An 18,399-nucleotide genomic window follows, 5' to 3' on the forward strand; every position below is an offset into this window, starting at 1 on the left:
AGCAAAGTTACCCCAGTTTACGGTACATATTGTTACATAAAAAAAAATATTTTTTACAATCTGGTATATAGTTTAGTAATTTTAAGATAGCTTAACCCAGATATTACTGAAACTTTTATTGTTAACATTTTGAATTAATTTCGAATTTTCATTGAAATTATAGCATATGGAACCAAAAAAACACAATCATATATTTTTTTATGACGATACCTGTCAAGTTTTGACATGTTCTTTTAAAAAGATGGTAGTAATATACGGTACCAGATATCATATATATTTTATTAGTATCAATTTACAAAGAATAAAAGGATTTAAAACAAAATTTTGGATGTAAAGGTATTTTGCACTTTTCACACAAAAAACTGGACTTTTTTGTGACAATATCCACATCGCGATTGCTTTTCTTGATAAAGAACCAAGTGGTTAATACCGTCATATCTTGAATTGGCTACCGAATTCGAATTCCGCTTAGAAGGTCCGCGCTCTGTTTCTTTTTTAAAAGATTCCAAAATATTAGTTGTAATAAATCTTCTAAATTCAAGTTGATCCAGTTTACCGTCTTGAGTTTTGTGAATCTGTCACGCATTTTGAATAGCCATATCAACGCAATGAGCAAAAAGGGGAAAATACCATTTCTTTCCTCTTATGGACACTCGATATAAACTGATGTTCTGGTCACTGCGATCAACGCCACCCATGAAGTTATTGGATATTCTAACAATATTTGGTTGAGGAACTTGAATATGTTTTTTCTCTGCTTGTGAAAATCTCTTTACAGAGAAGCAAGGCATTACTGGTACAAAATTGGAAGCAATAGAAACGATATTATTATCATGCCAGCGGCAAACCACTATTCCTGTATTTTTATCAAGACGATACTCGTATTTACCACGTTCAGTTTTTTTCATAATAGATGAACAGGGTAAAGGGCATTTCATGGTGCGATTTTCCCTTACAGTGTCTGTACCAAATATGCCTCTTTGTTTTAGCTCATGCAGTAAATGAATAGAAGTAAAATAATTATCAAAAATAAGATGGAATCGCCTTTGAGGCCATACTTCATTCAATCTGTCTGCATAGGATAGAACTACTGATGCACCCAATCCAAGGACTTTATATTGTTCAGGTATTGTAGTGGAACTACCTTGGTAAGGAGAGAACCAAACTATGTATCCCAGACGAAGGGCTCCTACCCACATTTTGTACCCCCAACGGATTGGTTTTCCCCTGATGAATTGTTTTGTGGGATGGCGACCAAAATACGGAACCATTGCCTCATCTATGCTGTGATGTTGTTCTAAAGGGGAAAATTGTATAAATTTTTTTGTTTATTACGTCGAACAGGGGTCGCATCTTGGCAAATCTATCAAATTTATCTAATGACAAGTTATTGCAAACATGCAAAACTTTCATTATGTGGGAAAATCTATCCCTAGATATAGCAGCTACCACCATTGCGTTGTGCGAATCGTCACGATTTTCCCAGTACATGTACCTTTTCGGCACAACCACATAACCACTCAATACAAAAACGCCTATAAAACATCGAATCTCATTTTGAGTAATGTCGTTCAAAAGATTTCTTTGTCCTGCGTAGATGTTAGTGTATTCGGTAACCAAATTGATGACTTCATCAAAAAACAAATTGAAAATTTCCATCGGCGACTGAGTAATTTTCGGTCCAAATTGAGTTTTCCAGTAAGTACAATCAGGGTGTTGATACAAGTCTCCTTGAATCCAGTAGGCAGATATTCTCTTCTTTAATTGATGGGGCAGCTTTTCCTTGGAAAGAAACAAAGCCAATGGTATATTGTCATCATCCGAATCTTCTTCTGGTAGGCTGGAATTCACAGAATCTTGTGGTAATTCAGTCGCGTTGTCAAAAACAAGTTCTACATCGTTTCTCAACTGACTACCTGGTAAATTATTTATTGTAGTTAGTTCTTCATCGCCGGAGTCGCAATCGGTGACATCATCATTGGCATTTTCTTGGGGAAATATGATCAAACCATCTGGAGGGACTGGGATTTCCTCAGAATCAAGCTCTTCTAATAGCTCATGCAATTTGAGAGGCCTCCTGAAACAATACGCACGTTGGTAGTACTAATTACTACCGTCCTTTTAAAAGAACAAAATGAAATCCCAAGCGGCGAGCCTTTGAAACAACGTGACAACTATTCGAGCCAAGAATATACGTACATAAGTCCCTATTATACAATAATCCACATGCCAATGCCGTGAAATAACAGTTTTTTAATTCTAGGCTTACCTCCAATTATAAGCATCTATTTTGTAGTCCAAAACCTGGCAATTTACACAGATAACCTAACAATTACAGCATGTGCGCGCACTAAAATCGTTAAAACTTGTCGAATGCTGGCTCTGGAAAACACTCCATCTAGAGCCATCTATCAGTTGGTAGCTGTACTAACCTAAATTACGCATAATTTACACTGCCTTTTAAAAGGACGGTAGTAATATCTGGGTTAATAAAGACTGTAAATTTGACGTTAGTATACTTTTTAAATTATCACTAAGGGCACACGCAATTCTTTCGTTCTGGTACACTGGACACTCAACAATTATATGTTTCACTGACAACTGAGTGTTGCACTTGGTACACATCGGAGCAGCCTCCTGGTTGAAGATATGCTTGTGTGTAAGGAAAGTATGTCCTATTCGGAGTCGGTTGATGATGACTTGGTCTTTTCTATTATTCGATAAGATGAGTTTGGTTCCTACTTGACTTAGACATTCTTTGAGTTTGTTAGCAGTGTGATCCCAAGTAGTTTGCCACGCTCTGTACACAAGGGCTTTGATATTTACTTTGTGATCAGTCCAAGGCATTTGATTTATGATAGCAATACTTTGGTCGGTGGTTGCACTGCTTGCCAGAGAGTCATAATACATTTCTGTTTAATCTTATATATTTATTTCTAATTTTCTCTTATGTACCTTCTTTAGTAGTCCCAGAAAAAGGCAACCTTGTATAACTCTGGAGATCATGAGGGCTACCTTCTAGCTCCTCCCCTTTATATTCTTCGTCCAGGAAAGTTTATGTTAATGCTTATTTACTAAATAATTGTAATTGACTGGAGCGTCATATTTTTTTTCTAATAATTCCGGCAATTGGTTGTCCAAAAAATGTAGATAACTTTCTCCGTTTATGTACTATTGGAGAAAGTATGGTCCGATGATATACTTTTCAAGAATTTAACCCAAACATTTAAGAGCATCTTGTTTGATTGTGGGTGAAAATATACTGTAAATTAAAAGTGTATCAAAAACTGAAAATTATGTCTGCTTACAGTACAATTCTTGTGTAGAGTAGCATTATCTCTAAAAAAAAATGTATTTAAAGAAATATGCATCATTTTAAATTTTTTCCTATCCAAGGATGCGCTTTCTCTTCGTAACATCTATTAAAAGATTATACTGCGCTGTGTTTTGGATGGTTGGAGAAAGGAGTATACCTATGCCGTGTAAAAATATCTAACTTGTTTGGCAAACTACACTACACCTCTAGCCTCTACTTCAGAAGAAATTACTAACTTATTAAAAAAATCGAATTGGAAAGTTTTGAAAAGTTTTGACTCACAGTAAACTGCAGCAAAACCAAAATCGTGCATATAGATCGCCATCAGCAGTTTCCTGAAACCTGATTTATTGCGGAGTGCGAGGTGGTCTCCCCTATAAAATGTCTTGGAGCTCTAGCGATTATACACAGACGCATACAACTAGCCACAGTAGCAATGACTGAACTACAAGGTATGAAGTAATCGTCATATTACTATGAAAAACAAAAAGAAAATCATAATTTCTTTATTTTACTACGCATGTGAGACATGTACATTGAAAGAGACAGATATACATAGATGATTTTAAAATGTGGACATGAAGACGACTTCTTCAAATTCTAAGGACACGAATGTCTCGGTTCTAGATAAAATTAAACCTAAATAGCGTCTGTATAGTACTGTTTACTCTAGAATTTTAAAGTTGTTTGGTCATATCGATCAAAGTGATTACAAAATAGAGCGGTTGGAGGTCCATGGAAAGCGTCAAAGTCAATGCCAAGGCGACAGATTTTTACAGAAAAAAGCTTCTCAACAAACAGTATACTCGTGCTAATGCATCGTAATTTATATCCTCATATCACTATGTCACACATGAATAGTGAATGATTATCTTGTTGAAGTTAAGTTTGAATTATTTTATTCGCCACCATACATTCTGGATTTAAATTCAATCGAGCAAGTCCTGTTTTTATGTCAATAAAATAACTAAGGATTGCAGCATATATATTCGGCAAGCACATATTTAAGATTAGAGCATTTCACGATGGTTTTAAGCAGTAGTCAACACTCAGAAGTGGTCATAAGTTTACCATTTCGGGATTATTGAAAAAAGAGCAACAGTAGTTTTAAAAGAATCAATGTACTTAAAATATTTCACGGCGATTCTTTTCCTTACTTAAAAGAGAAAGCAGTGGAGTCATAAGTACCGTAAAATATTGTCAATAAAAGATGAATGTTCTAAATATTATTCTAAAATTTAGACATTATTGAAAATCGTTCTGTTTCTTTTTCGTTTAGTCACCCTGTACAGGGCAAAATTTATATTTTTTAATAATAATCGGACTCCTAAAACAAACGAGGCTGCAACCATGAAAATGATTTTACTGATAACTATTTTAATTACTAAATAAATAATTTAAATAAAACATGTGTTCATAAAAAATTCAATCAGTAATTAAATTGTATTTGAAACAATAACGCCTTTTCAAATTACAAAATCGAGAATGATTTATTTTAATTAAGCAAAAATATTATATTCAATATATTTTTGCAACATGTATTTATGACATAATTAAATTAGACTAAAGTAATTAATTAACAAAAATAATGTTTGAACTTACTTTTATGCTTAATTAATAGCATAATTTAAAGTGATCTTTATAAAACGAATTACCAAGTTTAATAAAATTAAGCCATAAAATGGAGAAATGCGTTTTGGGAAAAAAATATTGATAGTCACAGAATAACCAGAATAAATTTTAAATTAATTTTGGCATATAACGCTGTCCGTATATTATATATTTAATACTTTAATGCAAAATTTGTTTGCTTATTTTGCAAATTTAATTAGGAGTTGTAAAATAATTTACAGAAAGAATATAACTTTCGGGAAAGATATTCATAAGAGCCCATACTTTATAACAATATTATTTTATACTTTTCTTTTAGTCAGATACCTTATTGTGCAGGACAACGGCACTTACCACTGCCATATATCATTGTTTTATTCGTATAGGTGAACATAGCTCTTTTCTTCCAGTTCTCTTTGTTGTTATTCTTTTTAGTGGTTTTTGATTGATTTTGCAGATTATTTAATGTCTTCATTCCAACGCAGCACGTCGTTTTTGCGGCGTTTTTGCTTAATAAGGCGGTCATTTCCTTATATTCTTGTTCCAATTGTAATTCTTAAAAGATTCGTTCTACTTGTTTGACAAACTTTTTTAGTTTGTAGCATTTTTAATTTCTTCATTTATTTTGTAATCCTTGTAATTTATGTTGTGTAGGATGGGATGATAAATTGGGTATAGTCTTATCAGTATGTTCTGACATACAGAACACGATACTGGTACGTCACGAGTAAGGAGAGTAGGCAAATTTAGACCCCGAACTCGAACGGAACCGTATCCATCTTAAAAATTGCTTCAAAATGGGTGCCGAAACGTCGAGTAATAAATTCTCAACGCGGTTCTTCCCGAGAACTAAGAAATTTTCATTTATCTGACCGCGGAAATTTATCCGAACATATATATATATATATATATATATATATATATATATATATATATATATATATATATATATATATTAGTGAAATGTGTAAAAAGATGTAGAAACATGGAAATAGCGGTGGAAGAAAACATGCTATATACACTTTTCTTTGCGGATGACCAGGTAGTAATTGCAGAAGACAGCTACGATCTTAGCTGTATAGTAAGAAGGCTGCAAAAATAATATGAGGTGGCAGGTCTAAAGATGAATATGACAAAATGTGAATATCTCTCAGTGGGAACAAATGAAATATGTGACCTAGTCTTGGAAGACAACAAAATTAAAGGCATGCAATCCTGCAAATATTTGGGAGTCATTTTTAACAAAAAATGAAATAGCGCAGATGAAATCAGGAAAAGAATAAACAAGGGTAGAGCAGCGACCCGTGCCTTAAACTCTCTTCTCTGGCAAAAAGTAATTCGACGAGAAACCAAAAAACACGTTTACGGTAGTATAGCCCAAAGTATTACACTTTACGGTTCGGAAGTATGGGACGTCCCAAAGCTAATTGAAACAAACTTATGACGATATGACGAGAGAAATGGAATATCTGAGACTAAGCTGCAGTGGATCGAAACTGGACAGAGTTAGAGTTGAAAAAATAAGAAACGAAATGAAAATGGAAAGAAAATTTCAAAGATGACATAGAAAGAAAACATTTAATCTGGTTCGGACATGTTAAAAGAATACCAGAGTACAGATGGCATAGAAGAGTACTGGAATGGATTCCTCCTGAAAGAAGAAAGAGAGGACGACCACGGAGAAGTTGACGCAACAATATTAATAAAGCAATAGCGGCAAGCGACTTAGAAGAGGCAACTGCATATGACAGAAAAAGATGGAAATTGGGGGCGGAGAAGCGGCGACAGCCGTAATTAATCGACTATTTTTATATTATATTATCTTTTGAAATAATACACATTTGTTTATCTAATCATCATCATCATTGGCTTTTACAACTCTTCGTGAGTTTTTGCCGCGTTTACTATTGCCTTCCATTGATTCCGATCCTGTGCTATTATTTCCCATGGCCTTACTTCCATCTTCTCCAGGTCTTCCCTGACTGCGTCTTTTCACCTTTTTCTAGGCCTTCCTGTCGATCTTCTACCATCTGGTCTTTCCCAAAACACATTGCTAATCAGTCTGTCGTCATCACTCCGTACCACGTGGCCTGCCCATCTTAATCTATTGGCTTTTATGTATCTTACGATGTTTCCTTTCCCGAAGAGAGTCTCTATTTCATTGTTGTATCTGCTCCTCCATTCATTTGTCACGCTGTCCCTGCAAGGACCATATATAATTCGCAGGATTTTGCGTTCCCATACTAATAGCTTATTGATTTCTTTCTTTCTCAATGTCCATGTTTCACTTTCATATGTCACTGCTGGTCGTATTATGGTTTTGTACATTTGGATTTTGGCACGCCTTGAGAGAAGCTTTGACCTCATTAGATGTTGAATGGCAAAGAATGATTTATTCCCGCCAGTATTCGTATTTCAACCTCCCGTTCTCCTGTGTTTTCACTGCTAATTGTTGCTCCTAGGTATTTGAATTCTTTGACCACCTCAAAATTATGATCGTTTATGGTAATGTTTTGTCTTATTCGCTGTCGTTCCTTTTTTGATACGACCATGTATTTAGTTTTTTCTTCGTTTATTTTCAGGCCTACGCTTAGTGTTGCTTCTTCAAAGTTCGATACTATATCCTTAACTTCCAGTGTTGTCTGTGCTACTGCATCTACATCATGCGAGAATAATCTTTGCTCCTCTGGCAGTTATGTCTGGTTTGACTCTGGTATAGATTTTTCGCATTGCATATTCCAATGCTAGGTTAAATAGTAATGGGGACAGCGGGTCTCCCTGTCTGAGTCCGGTGCTTATGCCGAAAGCCTTTGAAGTTTTGCCTCCTATTCTAATTTGCGAGTTTAAAGCGATCTATAGAATCATATGCTTGTTTGAAATCTATGAAGATCTGGTGTACTTCTTTATTATATTCTCAATACTTTTCTAGCATTTGTCTGATAGTAAATATTTGGTCGATTGTTGATCTTCCAGGCCTAAAGCCGCATTGGTAATCGCCAATAATTTCCTCTGTATATGGCAGTAATCGTTTTAGTACAACTGAAGCTAATATCTTATATGTAGTACCGATTAGTGAGATTCCCCTGTAGTTGCCACATGTATCCTTTCTGCCTTTTTTATGTATTGGCACGATAATACAGCCACTCCATTCTTTTGGCATTATTTCTTGTTCCCAGGCTTCTTTCATTAATTGGTGTATTTTAGTTCTAAGTTCATGCCCTCCTTTTTTAATCAGTTCTGCATCAATATTGTCTAGTCCCGGGGATTTGTCATTTTTTAGGGTTTCTATCGCCGTGATAATTTCTTCCAGGCTTGGCGGGGGTACTTCTATCTTCTATCTCGGCTGTTTGGTACTCACAATTTGCTTTATTTGTTTATCTAATGGCTTGTACAAACCCCAACCTATTTTGGTGGTTGGTAGAATCTATGTTTTTTTTCCAAACTCACTATAATAATTATAGTTAGTAAAATGTTTATATAAATAATCAAGAATACTAATAGGTTTCTCGTTGTCATTACTGATAATGTTACTTTTTCTTTATTTGAATGGTAAACCAAAGGTATAATATAATCATGGTTCTTGATTATTTTCACGTTGCATTTTAGTTCGTCATAATACTCATTGCGGTAACTAAATAAATGATAGCGCCAAAATATTATCAAAGGTAACTTAAATCTCTGACGTCTTTTATACCTTATTTTGTTATTTTAAACCTAGATACTAACCATTAAAATTTGAGCAATGGTTATTCTTGGAGATAACGACATATCAAATTACCTTCTTTAGTTATTAATAAATATGTACCATATTTTTGTAGGCTTCCGTAATTGATAGGAGTAACTCCGTCAGACATGGAGGTTATACTCGTATATCAGCGGAAGTTAAAAAAAAAGCAGTAGTTCCAGGGAATCTTATAATTTTAGTCGAGGTTTGAGGTTTTATTTGATAATTAAATTGAATTTACGCATTATTGCAACATATTTAAAAATAAAGGCATTAAAAAAAAAGTTAAACATATATTATTAACTACTACTAAAGGTATAAAAAAAGAATGGCGCATTCTGTCAGAAAATTTTAAAAGATTGTCTATCCAGCAAGGACAGAAAATCTCAAAATATTGTCTGTCCAACAAGGACCACGAGGAGGTATGAGCCCTCCTTGCCAGGAAAGGAAAGGGTTGGGTATCTATATTACTAGTAAGAATATAAAGTTAGTTTTTTTTTTCATTTTGTTTTTATTATTTTTTTTCTTTTTTGTTTTTAAATTTTTTTTGTTTTTTGTTTTTTTTGTTCTGACTTTATACAGTGTGTCGCATTTAAGATGATTAATATATATATATATATATATATATATATATATATATATATATATATATATATATATATATATATATATATATATTAGATAAGATTTAATTTTCTTTTTTTAAACTTTATAGATTTCTTCAAGTCTAGAATAAAGTTATATGTACCAAAACAATAAATTTGTATGAAAATCTGTAATTTCATGGATTTCATTATATGGATTTAAGACACTTAAATATGGAATATGTGGAAATAAGATCTTCAATTGTAGTCAGGATTACAGTCAATAAGTGGAACAACTTTTCCAAATAAGTTTTTCCGATTTCTCTAACGCGAAGCAAAATATCGAAAATTTACCCTGTTTGTGGATTCGCAGTAAGCCGCGTTTAAGCTGATATATAGAGGTGTCTTCATCTTAAATGCGACACACTGTATAATGATGAATACTAGTGTTCAAGATGCATCGCGATAGCTGTAAAAAAATTAATTAGAAGGACTAAAAAGAATCGTCAGAGTCTTCTGAAGTCGAATCGTTCCCAGGTTGGATAACTATTGGCGCTATTGCCGGTAAAACAGGATATTCGTTTTCTATTTTTACAACATGAGCTTCGCAATTTTTCCACACATCGCTACTAATGCCACTAATTACTTCTCGAATATTCTCAATGGCCACTGCGCTTAATGTTGGTGACTGATTATATTTTCGCAATCGTTTTTTTTACGGTACCCCAAACCATTGGGGGTACAAAAATTTAAAAAAAAATTGTACAAAATGTACAAATTGTACAATTGTGCAAAAATTTTAAAATTTCGTCCTTTTTCGTGTTATTATTAGGTGCTTTATTTAATATGCGGGAATGATACGACGCATTATCCATAACAATCACTGAATTTGGCGGAATATTGGACAAGAGCTGTTCAACAAACCACTTTTCAAATAAATCGTCATATCTTCGTGATAATTGGCAGAAGACTTTGTTATATTTTTGGCCGACAATAGCAATGCATTAGATACAAAACCATCTTTGCTTCTGGCATGAAGAATAATAACACGTTTTCCTCGTGAACACGGTGTATTTAACGCACACTTGTTTGTGTTGTCAACCCAGCCGTACTTGACAACATCATGCGTATCGAACCAGGTTTCGTCTAAATAGATTATATCTCTGTTTGAATTACGATACTGTTTTATTTTGCTCAAATACTCTCGTCGAAGTTCAACAATACGCCGAGATTCCATTATTACCATTCGATTATCTAATTTCTTATATTTAAATCCACAACTTATCAAAATCTCGCGCAGTGTTTCCAAAGATGTATAATTATATTCAGGGAAATCTCTCAATTTTCACGAATCAGTTCTAAAGTAGGCACTCTATTTTCTTTGTAAAAATTGTAAACTGTTCGCTGAATAACGTCTTTTGCAGCAGTGTCAATCCTACCCAATTTTTTATTTGGTCGCTTTCGTTTTAAGGAATGATCTGTAACAGTGCCTAATTTAATAATTGTATATATCGTCTTATACCCGATTTTTGTTAATACATGAATTCTCGAAACAATTGCATTATCAGCCATCCCAATATTTTCTTTTTTCAAACTTTCATACATATTTAAAACTATTCTTTGGGATTGTACGTGCAAATCTTTATTTTTTAGATAAGTATATCAGGATGCATTCGGAAGTATTAAAACCATCTTTTTTCTTGTTCCAATAGCCTTGGAAATAACGTATGAAACTCGCCATATGCTTCTCTTTCTTAAAAAAAATGGAATTTACTTATTCATTTTATGGCCATCTAATAATATTACGTGTAATATTGGGATTTCGAACAATAGTATTTCGTCTTGGTTTATTTTGGATTCACAACTAGTTACTATTCACGTAATATTGACCGAAAAATGTGCAGTAAGACCACTATTTCGTCAGAGCAAGTCGGCCGATTCCGTCGACCGTATATGATGCACTCAGATCGTAGCCTTAGAACGAAATACTTTCTGTCACGGCAGGGTGCCCTTACAGTACTAGGGCCGTCGAAGAGTTTACGCAACCATCGCTTAAAACAACACTTTCCCCCTGTGCCATAATACTTTGGACAGGGTGGTATTATATGCAGAGTTAGTGAGCGTAGTAGTTGAAAAACAAATTTGAGCATATATTGAGACAATTTGCCAATTTATCATGGTGCGATTTAGTATGTCTGTATATACTTAAACTTATTTTATAGAGAAAGATACCTAATAGCAGATAAATGTTCTAATAAAACAAGATCCTTTTTTTACCAGATTAAAGTTTTTTCATCAGAAAAAAAAGCGAGACAAAGCGATTAAAGTAAAAATTGCAGAGATTTACATTCTTTCTGTTATAGTAACATTGTTTTTGTAAAGTAATACCAGGAGCTATGTTTGTTTATATTATAGTCATTCGTCTTTATTATACCGTATTCTTGCTGTTCAGTGAATACTAATAAATCAATTTATATAATTTTATCACTGAAAAATAGTTAAAAATAGAACCTTTAGAAGTTTTTCTTCTTCTTCTTCTTAACATGCCATACACCAAAGTGCGTAGGCGACTATCTCATTACTAGAATTCTGTTCTTGGCGGCGTGACACAGCTCACCTGTACTGTGTATTCCTGTCCATTCTTTAATATTCCTTAACCAGGATAATTGTTTGCTGCCGGCTCCTCTCCTACCTTCGATCTTCCCTTGTAGGATTAACTGTGGTATTTTATATTTTGCTCCTCTCAATATGTGCCCAAGGTAAACAATCTTGCGTTTTTTAATTAATTCAAAGAGTTCTTTTTCCACGCCGGCTCTCTTAAGGACGTCATAGTTTCGAACTCTATCCACCCAAGGTATGCTCAGCATTCTTCTCAATGACTACATTTCAAATGCTTCAAGTTTGTTTATAGATGTTTTTTTCAAAGTCCACGTTTCCATGCGATAAAGCAAGATGGACCATTTGTAGCACTTGACCATTCTGTAGCGTATTTCGAAAATTAGGTTTTGATTACATAGGAGCGGTCTGAATTTCACGAAAGCTTATCTTGCCATTTGTATTCGGGTTTTTATCTCTTGTTGTGGATCCGATTAGTCATTGATTGTGGTGCCAAGGTATTTAAAAGTTTTCACGCGTTTTATGCGATCGTCACCTATGCATATTAACGGGTTTTCTGGAGGGTTTCTGCTAATGACCATATATTTCGTTTTTAAAATGTTGATTTTGAGGCCATATTTTTTACCTATGCTATTCACCCTATCAAGTAATAACTGCTGATCTTCCAAATTATCAGTTATAATCACTGTGTCGTCCGCATAGTGTAGGTTGCTAATTGGTATGCCGTTCACCTTAATGCCTAATTCCGTGTCTTCTAATGCTTCCAGCAATATATTTTCAACATATAAACTAAAAAGCATCGGAGAGAGTATGCAGTCTTAGCAGACACCTTTTCGGATTTCAAATGCATCCGTATATTGGTCTTGATCAATCCTCATCTTTGCCATTTGGTTTCAGTATAGATTCTGAATAATTCTGATCTCCTTCTGGTCAATGTTGGCCCTATGTAGTAGTTCCATCATGATATCATGTTTAAGATTGTCAAATGCCTTCTCGTAGTCGATAAAGGTGAGGTAGACATCTTTTCGTTGATCTAAACAGTTTTGTATTAAGGTGTTCAAACATAAAATTGCCTCTCTTGTTCCTAGTCCTCCCTTAAAACCGAATTGTGTTGACCCGCTAAGTTCTTCTAGTATCTTGTACATTCTTGAGTGTAATATCCTAAGGAAGAGTTTCAGCAAGTGACTCATTAAACTGATTAAGCGGTGTTTATTGCATTTTGTGGCATTAGCTGTTTTTGGAATCATCACAAAGGATGACTGCAGCCATTCTCGCGGAATGTAACCAGTATCATAAATTCTATTGAACAGCTTTACCAAGATTTCGATGTTCTCCTCGTCTAGTAGTTTTAATGCTTCTATATTAATTTCATCTCGACCTGTTGCTTTATGCATCTTTGTGGTTCTAACTGCATATTCTATTTCACTTCGCATTATTGATGACCCTGATAAGTTTTCGGAAGGAAGTTTGCGCGTTGGTTGTGTTGGTCTTTCGTCATTAAAAAGTCTTTCTGCGTATTCTTTCCACGCCATTGCTATCTCCTCTTCTGACTCTATGTATTCGTTTCTGTCGTTGCGTATTCTTGTTCTGTGGTGGCTTTTTTGTATATTCGATATTTCTTTGATCTTCTTATGTAGTCCAAAGCTATCTCCTTTTTCCTGCAATTGTTCTATTTCGTTGCACCTTTCCACCATCCAACGTTCGTTTGCTTTCTTAACCTTCTGGCGAATTTCTTTGTGTATCTGTTTGTATTTGTCTTAATTACGTTGTTGTTTATGTTGTCTTCGCTCTTCCATTAGATCCATAATTTCGTCCGTCATCCATTCGTTATGCTTTCTCTTTCTGATCTGTGTTTTAACTTCCCTGTTTACTGCTAGAATCGTTCGTTTAATATCATTGACCATCTCTTCGATATCATCATTTTGTTCTATTATTCGCATTCTTTGATTAATTTGATTTGCATAACTCTTCTTCAGATTTTCGTCTCTCATTAGTTCTCTTGTATTTATAGGCGTGCTGGTGTTTGTATTTGTTCTCTTAATTTTTGCTAGTTTTAACCTCACATCTGCTATTAGCGGATTATGATCGGATGCAATATCAGCACCTGGATATGCTGCAATTCTTTTGATCGTTTTAATCGTTTTTGATCGATCAGAAGTTGTTCTGTGTAAATATAATATTAAACCACCAAAACATAAGAAATAAATATATTAATGATCACAAAATACATGTTTAGAATTATGGTTGATCTCACGTAAATCAAACATACTACAAGTTTAATGCTTTAATTTAATCAGTGTTTTTATTTGTTCGATTTATATTGATATAATTTAAATTATGAGATATATTCATTTCCCAATGTATTCATGGATCCAGTCCAAATACGGTTGTACCTTGGTATAAACGTTAGGAAGACCTCCTACAGCACATTGCCTAGGTCCCGCGGATACAATTCCTTCTAAATACCACTGATTAGGAACATCTTTCCTTTTTGACATTAGTGATCCTCCCGAAATAGCTAAAATCAATGATTGGCTTAGATAAATATGAGCAATGTTATAAGTTATTATTGTTATTGTTCTGAAGCTATTTTCTTGTGGCATCTTAGAGCAATTACTATTTTATTGGGAATAAGCCACAATTGAAGTGTAAAATTAAGTTTATAAATTTCCACTTCAGAAATCCTTTTTGTATAAAAAATTTAAACTTCAATTGTAGCTTATTTCCATTAAAATGTACCTACCAGCAAAAATATACACTCAAAAGTAAAATAAACTATGTTTTTTTACTACGCTGCTGTTTGCCAAGTGTTTTTTTGTGGTTTGATTGTATACTACTTAAAAAACTATATTAATATCTGTACTTTTGTACAGATGTACTATCTGTATTTGTGCACCGCAAGTCGACGAACAATATATTAATTTTTTAATCGCATGCCATCCTCTTTTTATCATATGGGCTAAGGAGAAAATGAGGTCAATAGTGAATCGTCCAGTCCGAAGTCCCGCGTGTTCTTCTGATTACACTAAATACTCTTTATTGAGACCCTTTACTATATTTCCGCAAGAAAAAGAAAACAACTGAAATTGGTTAATCTGTAAAAAGATTTTATATTAACCCATTCGCTGGGAGTTGCTTTAAAGCAACATCAAACATGTATGTATTTGGGAGGGGCCTGACGTCATAAAATAACCATAAAAGAGAAGCGACTGTATTAATTCTATCAACCACAATCGCCAACAATCAACTATGCTTATTTCATTTCTGTGTTAAGACCTATTTATTAGTTTGGTGCATATCCTCCTCGAGCCCAAACATGAATTGCAGTGATTATTTTGTTGCCAATCAAAAGAATGTTACAATTTGGGATAACTTATCATAAAAAACAAAAAATAAAAATAAACCCTTTTGGTTTTTTCAAAATTTGTCTTATTACTAATGATACGTTGGGTCTGAACTGACAATAAAAAAATTAATATTCACTTATCATTTTTATTGATGAAATTTAGTAAAACAATTTCTATTGACACTACAACATAAAAAAAACTTTGCAGCGAGCACATTTGACAAACGTCAGGTTGTGGCATCCAGGATACCTGCATTTTGATCTTGATTTTTGACTTGATTCTGGGAGGTGTTTAGATTCCTTTGACCATAAGCGTTTATTAGAGATTGCTGCTGTCTTTTTTCTTTTTCTGGTTACATTCTCATTTTCTTCGTCACTTTCGTTGAATGTGGGTTTACTTATGTTCTTAGAGTACAAGAGCGATCTAGCAAGCAAAAACTTAAATGACAGGTAATCTTGACTATGTTTTTTGGGAGTTTCTGCAGGTAAACACTCTTTCTTGTATTGTAGCCAACTAGCTGCAGCACAAAAATCAATAAAGGGGTAAATACATCGTATTGTCCATTTATTTGTTCTACTGCTCATAGGGTACTTTGACATAATCCTATCCAGCAAATCTACTTCACCCATGCTTTCATTGTAGTGCTTAATCACTGCTGGACGATTTATTCCTATGTATTTTTTATCTTTCACTGATCAACGCCTACACAATCCTAAGGGTTCAGCTCCAAACGCTGATGAAGCCATATATATTGGTTTGGAAGCAAACCATTTTGTAACAGCTATTTTGTTGTCTTTGATAACGGGCATATCGTGGGAGCCTCTTCCTGACTTTCTTAGATCTTTATCTGTCTTAAATGTCACATCAGTTTTTGGTATTCTATTTTTCATTGGTGTTCCTGTTGCATAAAGCTTCCGTGAATGTAATGCATCAATCAATACTTTTGACGTAAAATATCTGTCAATAAAAATAGATACTCCTACTGGCAGAGTATCTTTAAGTTTTAAAATAACCCTTCCCCCGATATTCAGCCGTTCTGGTGTAAGTACCAAGCTGGATTTAATAAATCTGCCATTACTTTCATACATGTGAAAATCAAGTGGAATTCCCCCTCACACAGTCGTCATGACAAAATTCTTCAATCCTACAGGGTTAGGTACAATGATATTGGCAATATCATTTTAAATTCATCTTCTTTTTAAATGTATAATGTATATCTGAATTGTCAATATAAATGAGTCAGATAAAACTAAATTATTAGAGGAATTTTTCACCAAGTAAGAAAAAAACAAAATTTGTTTAATTTACTAATGTTTTGTATTTTAAGAACGATTTTCGGAACTGGAAATTAAAACTTCAATAAACTTACTTTAAGCCTTAATTGTGGCTTATTCCCATTTACATAGTAATTATTTTAAAATGCCACAAGAAAATAGCTTCAGAACAATACTTATTGGAAATTTTAGTTCAAATATTGAATATGAGTAATTCAATTTTTTATTTCTTACCAACACATGAATCGTCAGTTTCTCCACCTGCACATAGCTGATTATTATATATTGGTATACGACTATTAGAATATAGCTTCGAGCATTCCTTATTGGATATTACAGGCAAATCCACTTTAAGTTTTCTGTTTTTGTGTACATCCCAACCAGTTTCTGTCACCCAATCGTCAGCTGCAACCTCCTCGTCAACTTTTGGTAAACATATCGGTTTTATATGCTCTAAAAATATTTAATTATTAAAATAATAAGTTTACTAAAGAAACAAAAAAAATATATAAATATATCGATTGTAAAAACTGAAATTAATGAAAGTTAACATTTGTCGGTGAATGTCAAATTTGTGTCAAATACGTCGGTGAAAGACCAAACATTAGTTATATTTTGTTATATGTATTATATCAAGAGAACTGTAGCAAAGTGACTTGAATACTCTCAAAGTCAGAGAATTGGCATATAAAATGGCTACTTAAAACAAAATCACTATGCCAGAATTTTGGAAGGCCAACAAATATGCAAGAAAAGTTTGGTTAAGGGCATTTATAAAAAAAGTTCATCATTAGGCCACAGAAGACCAGCAGGATGTTCACTATCAAGGCTTACTTCATTTACGAAACCAAATGGTGACAGATTTGTCTTAAATTTGGAGAAAATATAAGTAAAATATCCATCAATTGTTGAAAATATTTGCATCTACAATTTAGACGAAACTGCTACTACGACTGACCAACGACGATATAAAGTTGTGGCACAAAAAGATGTTAAACAGCTGGACCAGTGCACAACTGCCGAAAGAGGATTATTGGCTACTACTTGTGCAATAATTCGAGCAAATGGAACATTTCTACCTCCGGTCATTGTCCTTCCTCGTAAAAAGTTTGTTACGATTATGCTAAATGCTGCTCCGCCAGAAACATTAGGACTGACTAATCCAAGTGAATTGATGACCGCCGAACTATTCACGTAAGTATGAAATCATTTTATTAAGCATACTAGTGCTAAAAAAGAAACCCGTGTTTATTAATATATGACATTATTATATATGCAAATCCCATATGTCTTTGGAAATAGCAGAAAAAACAAAAGCTAATGGCATAATTATTTTAACCTTACCCCCACATACAATCAATAAGATACAGCCTTTGGACAAATCCGGTTTTTCCTTTAAAAACTATTACAATAGTGCGATTGATTCATTGCTTTTTAACCATCCCGGCGTTCCTATGACACTGTACCAAATAGCAGAATGTGCTGTTATTATCCACTCAAAATCAATGACACTTGAAAATATTATGAACGGCTTCATGTCTACAGGTACCTAGTCTTTTAATAAACGTATTTTAAGTGAAACTGGTTTTCTATTATCATCGATTACTGACAGACAGATTGATGAGTTTGAAAACTATGACAGACAAAAAGCTATGGTTGTACTAAGAGATTCTACCAATCACGAAGAAAATGCATCTGTATCTTTATCTTCAGTTAATATAGATTCTACTTTATATAATACAAACCAAGAATCTGAACCGAACTCATGTCTTGAAATACCTTCTATATCAAAAGTTCTTTTATTATCCGATTCGATATACGGGGTTTTCCTAAAGCAGCTCCCAGAAATAATTAAAATTGTGGACGGAAATCAAGGAAAAATGTCATTTTAACTAGTACACTAGAAACGAAACACCTTCCATATCAA

General features: G+C 33.8%; 1 protein-coding gene across 1 annotated transcript in view; it reads right to left on the reverse strand.

Annotated features, from left to right (window-relative positions):
- Window positions 1-18,399, reverse strand: part of LOC140446673 (uncharacterized) — a 110,091-nt gene that overhangs the window by 70,940 nt on the left and 20,752 nt on the right. Inside the window, exons 5-7 of the mRNA XM_072539266.1 lie at window positions 16,707-16,925; window positions 14,205-14,369; window positions 5,282-5,482 (exon numbers count right to left, since the gene is read on the reverse strand). Coding sequence (XP_072395367.1) covers window positions 5,282-5,482; window positions 14,205-14,369; window positions 16,707-16,925 — 585 coding nt within the window. The remainder of the gene's footprint in view (window positions 1-5,281; window positions 5,483-14,204; window positions 14,370-16,706; window positions 16,926-18,399) is intronic.

Source organism: Diabrotica undecimpunctata, chromosome 7, assembly GCF_040954645.1.
Source record: "Diabrotica undecimpunctata isolate CICGRU chromosome 7, icDiaUnde3, whole genome shotgun sequence".
In the NCBI taxonomy this organism is placed as follows: Eukaryota; Metazoa; Arthropoda; class Insecta; order Coleoptera; family Chrysomelidae; genus Diabrotica; species Diabrotica undecimpunctata.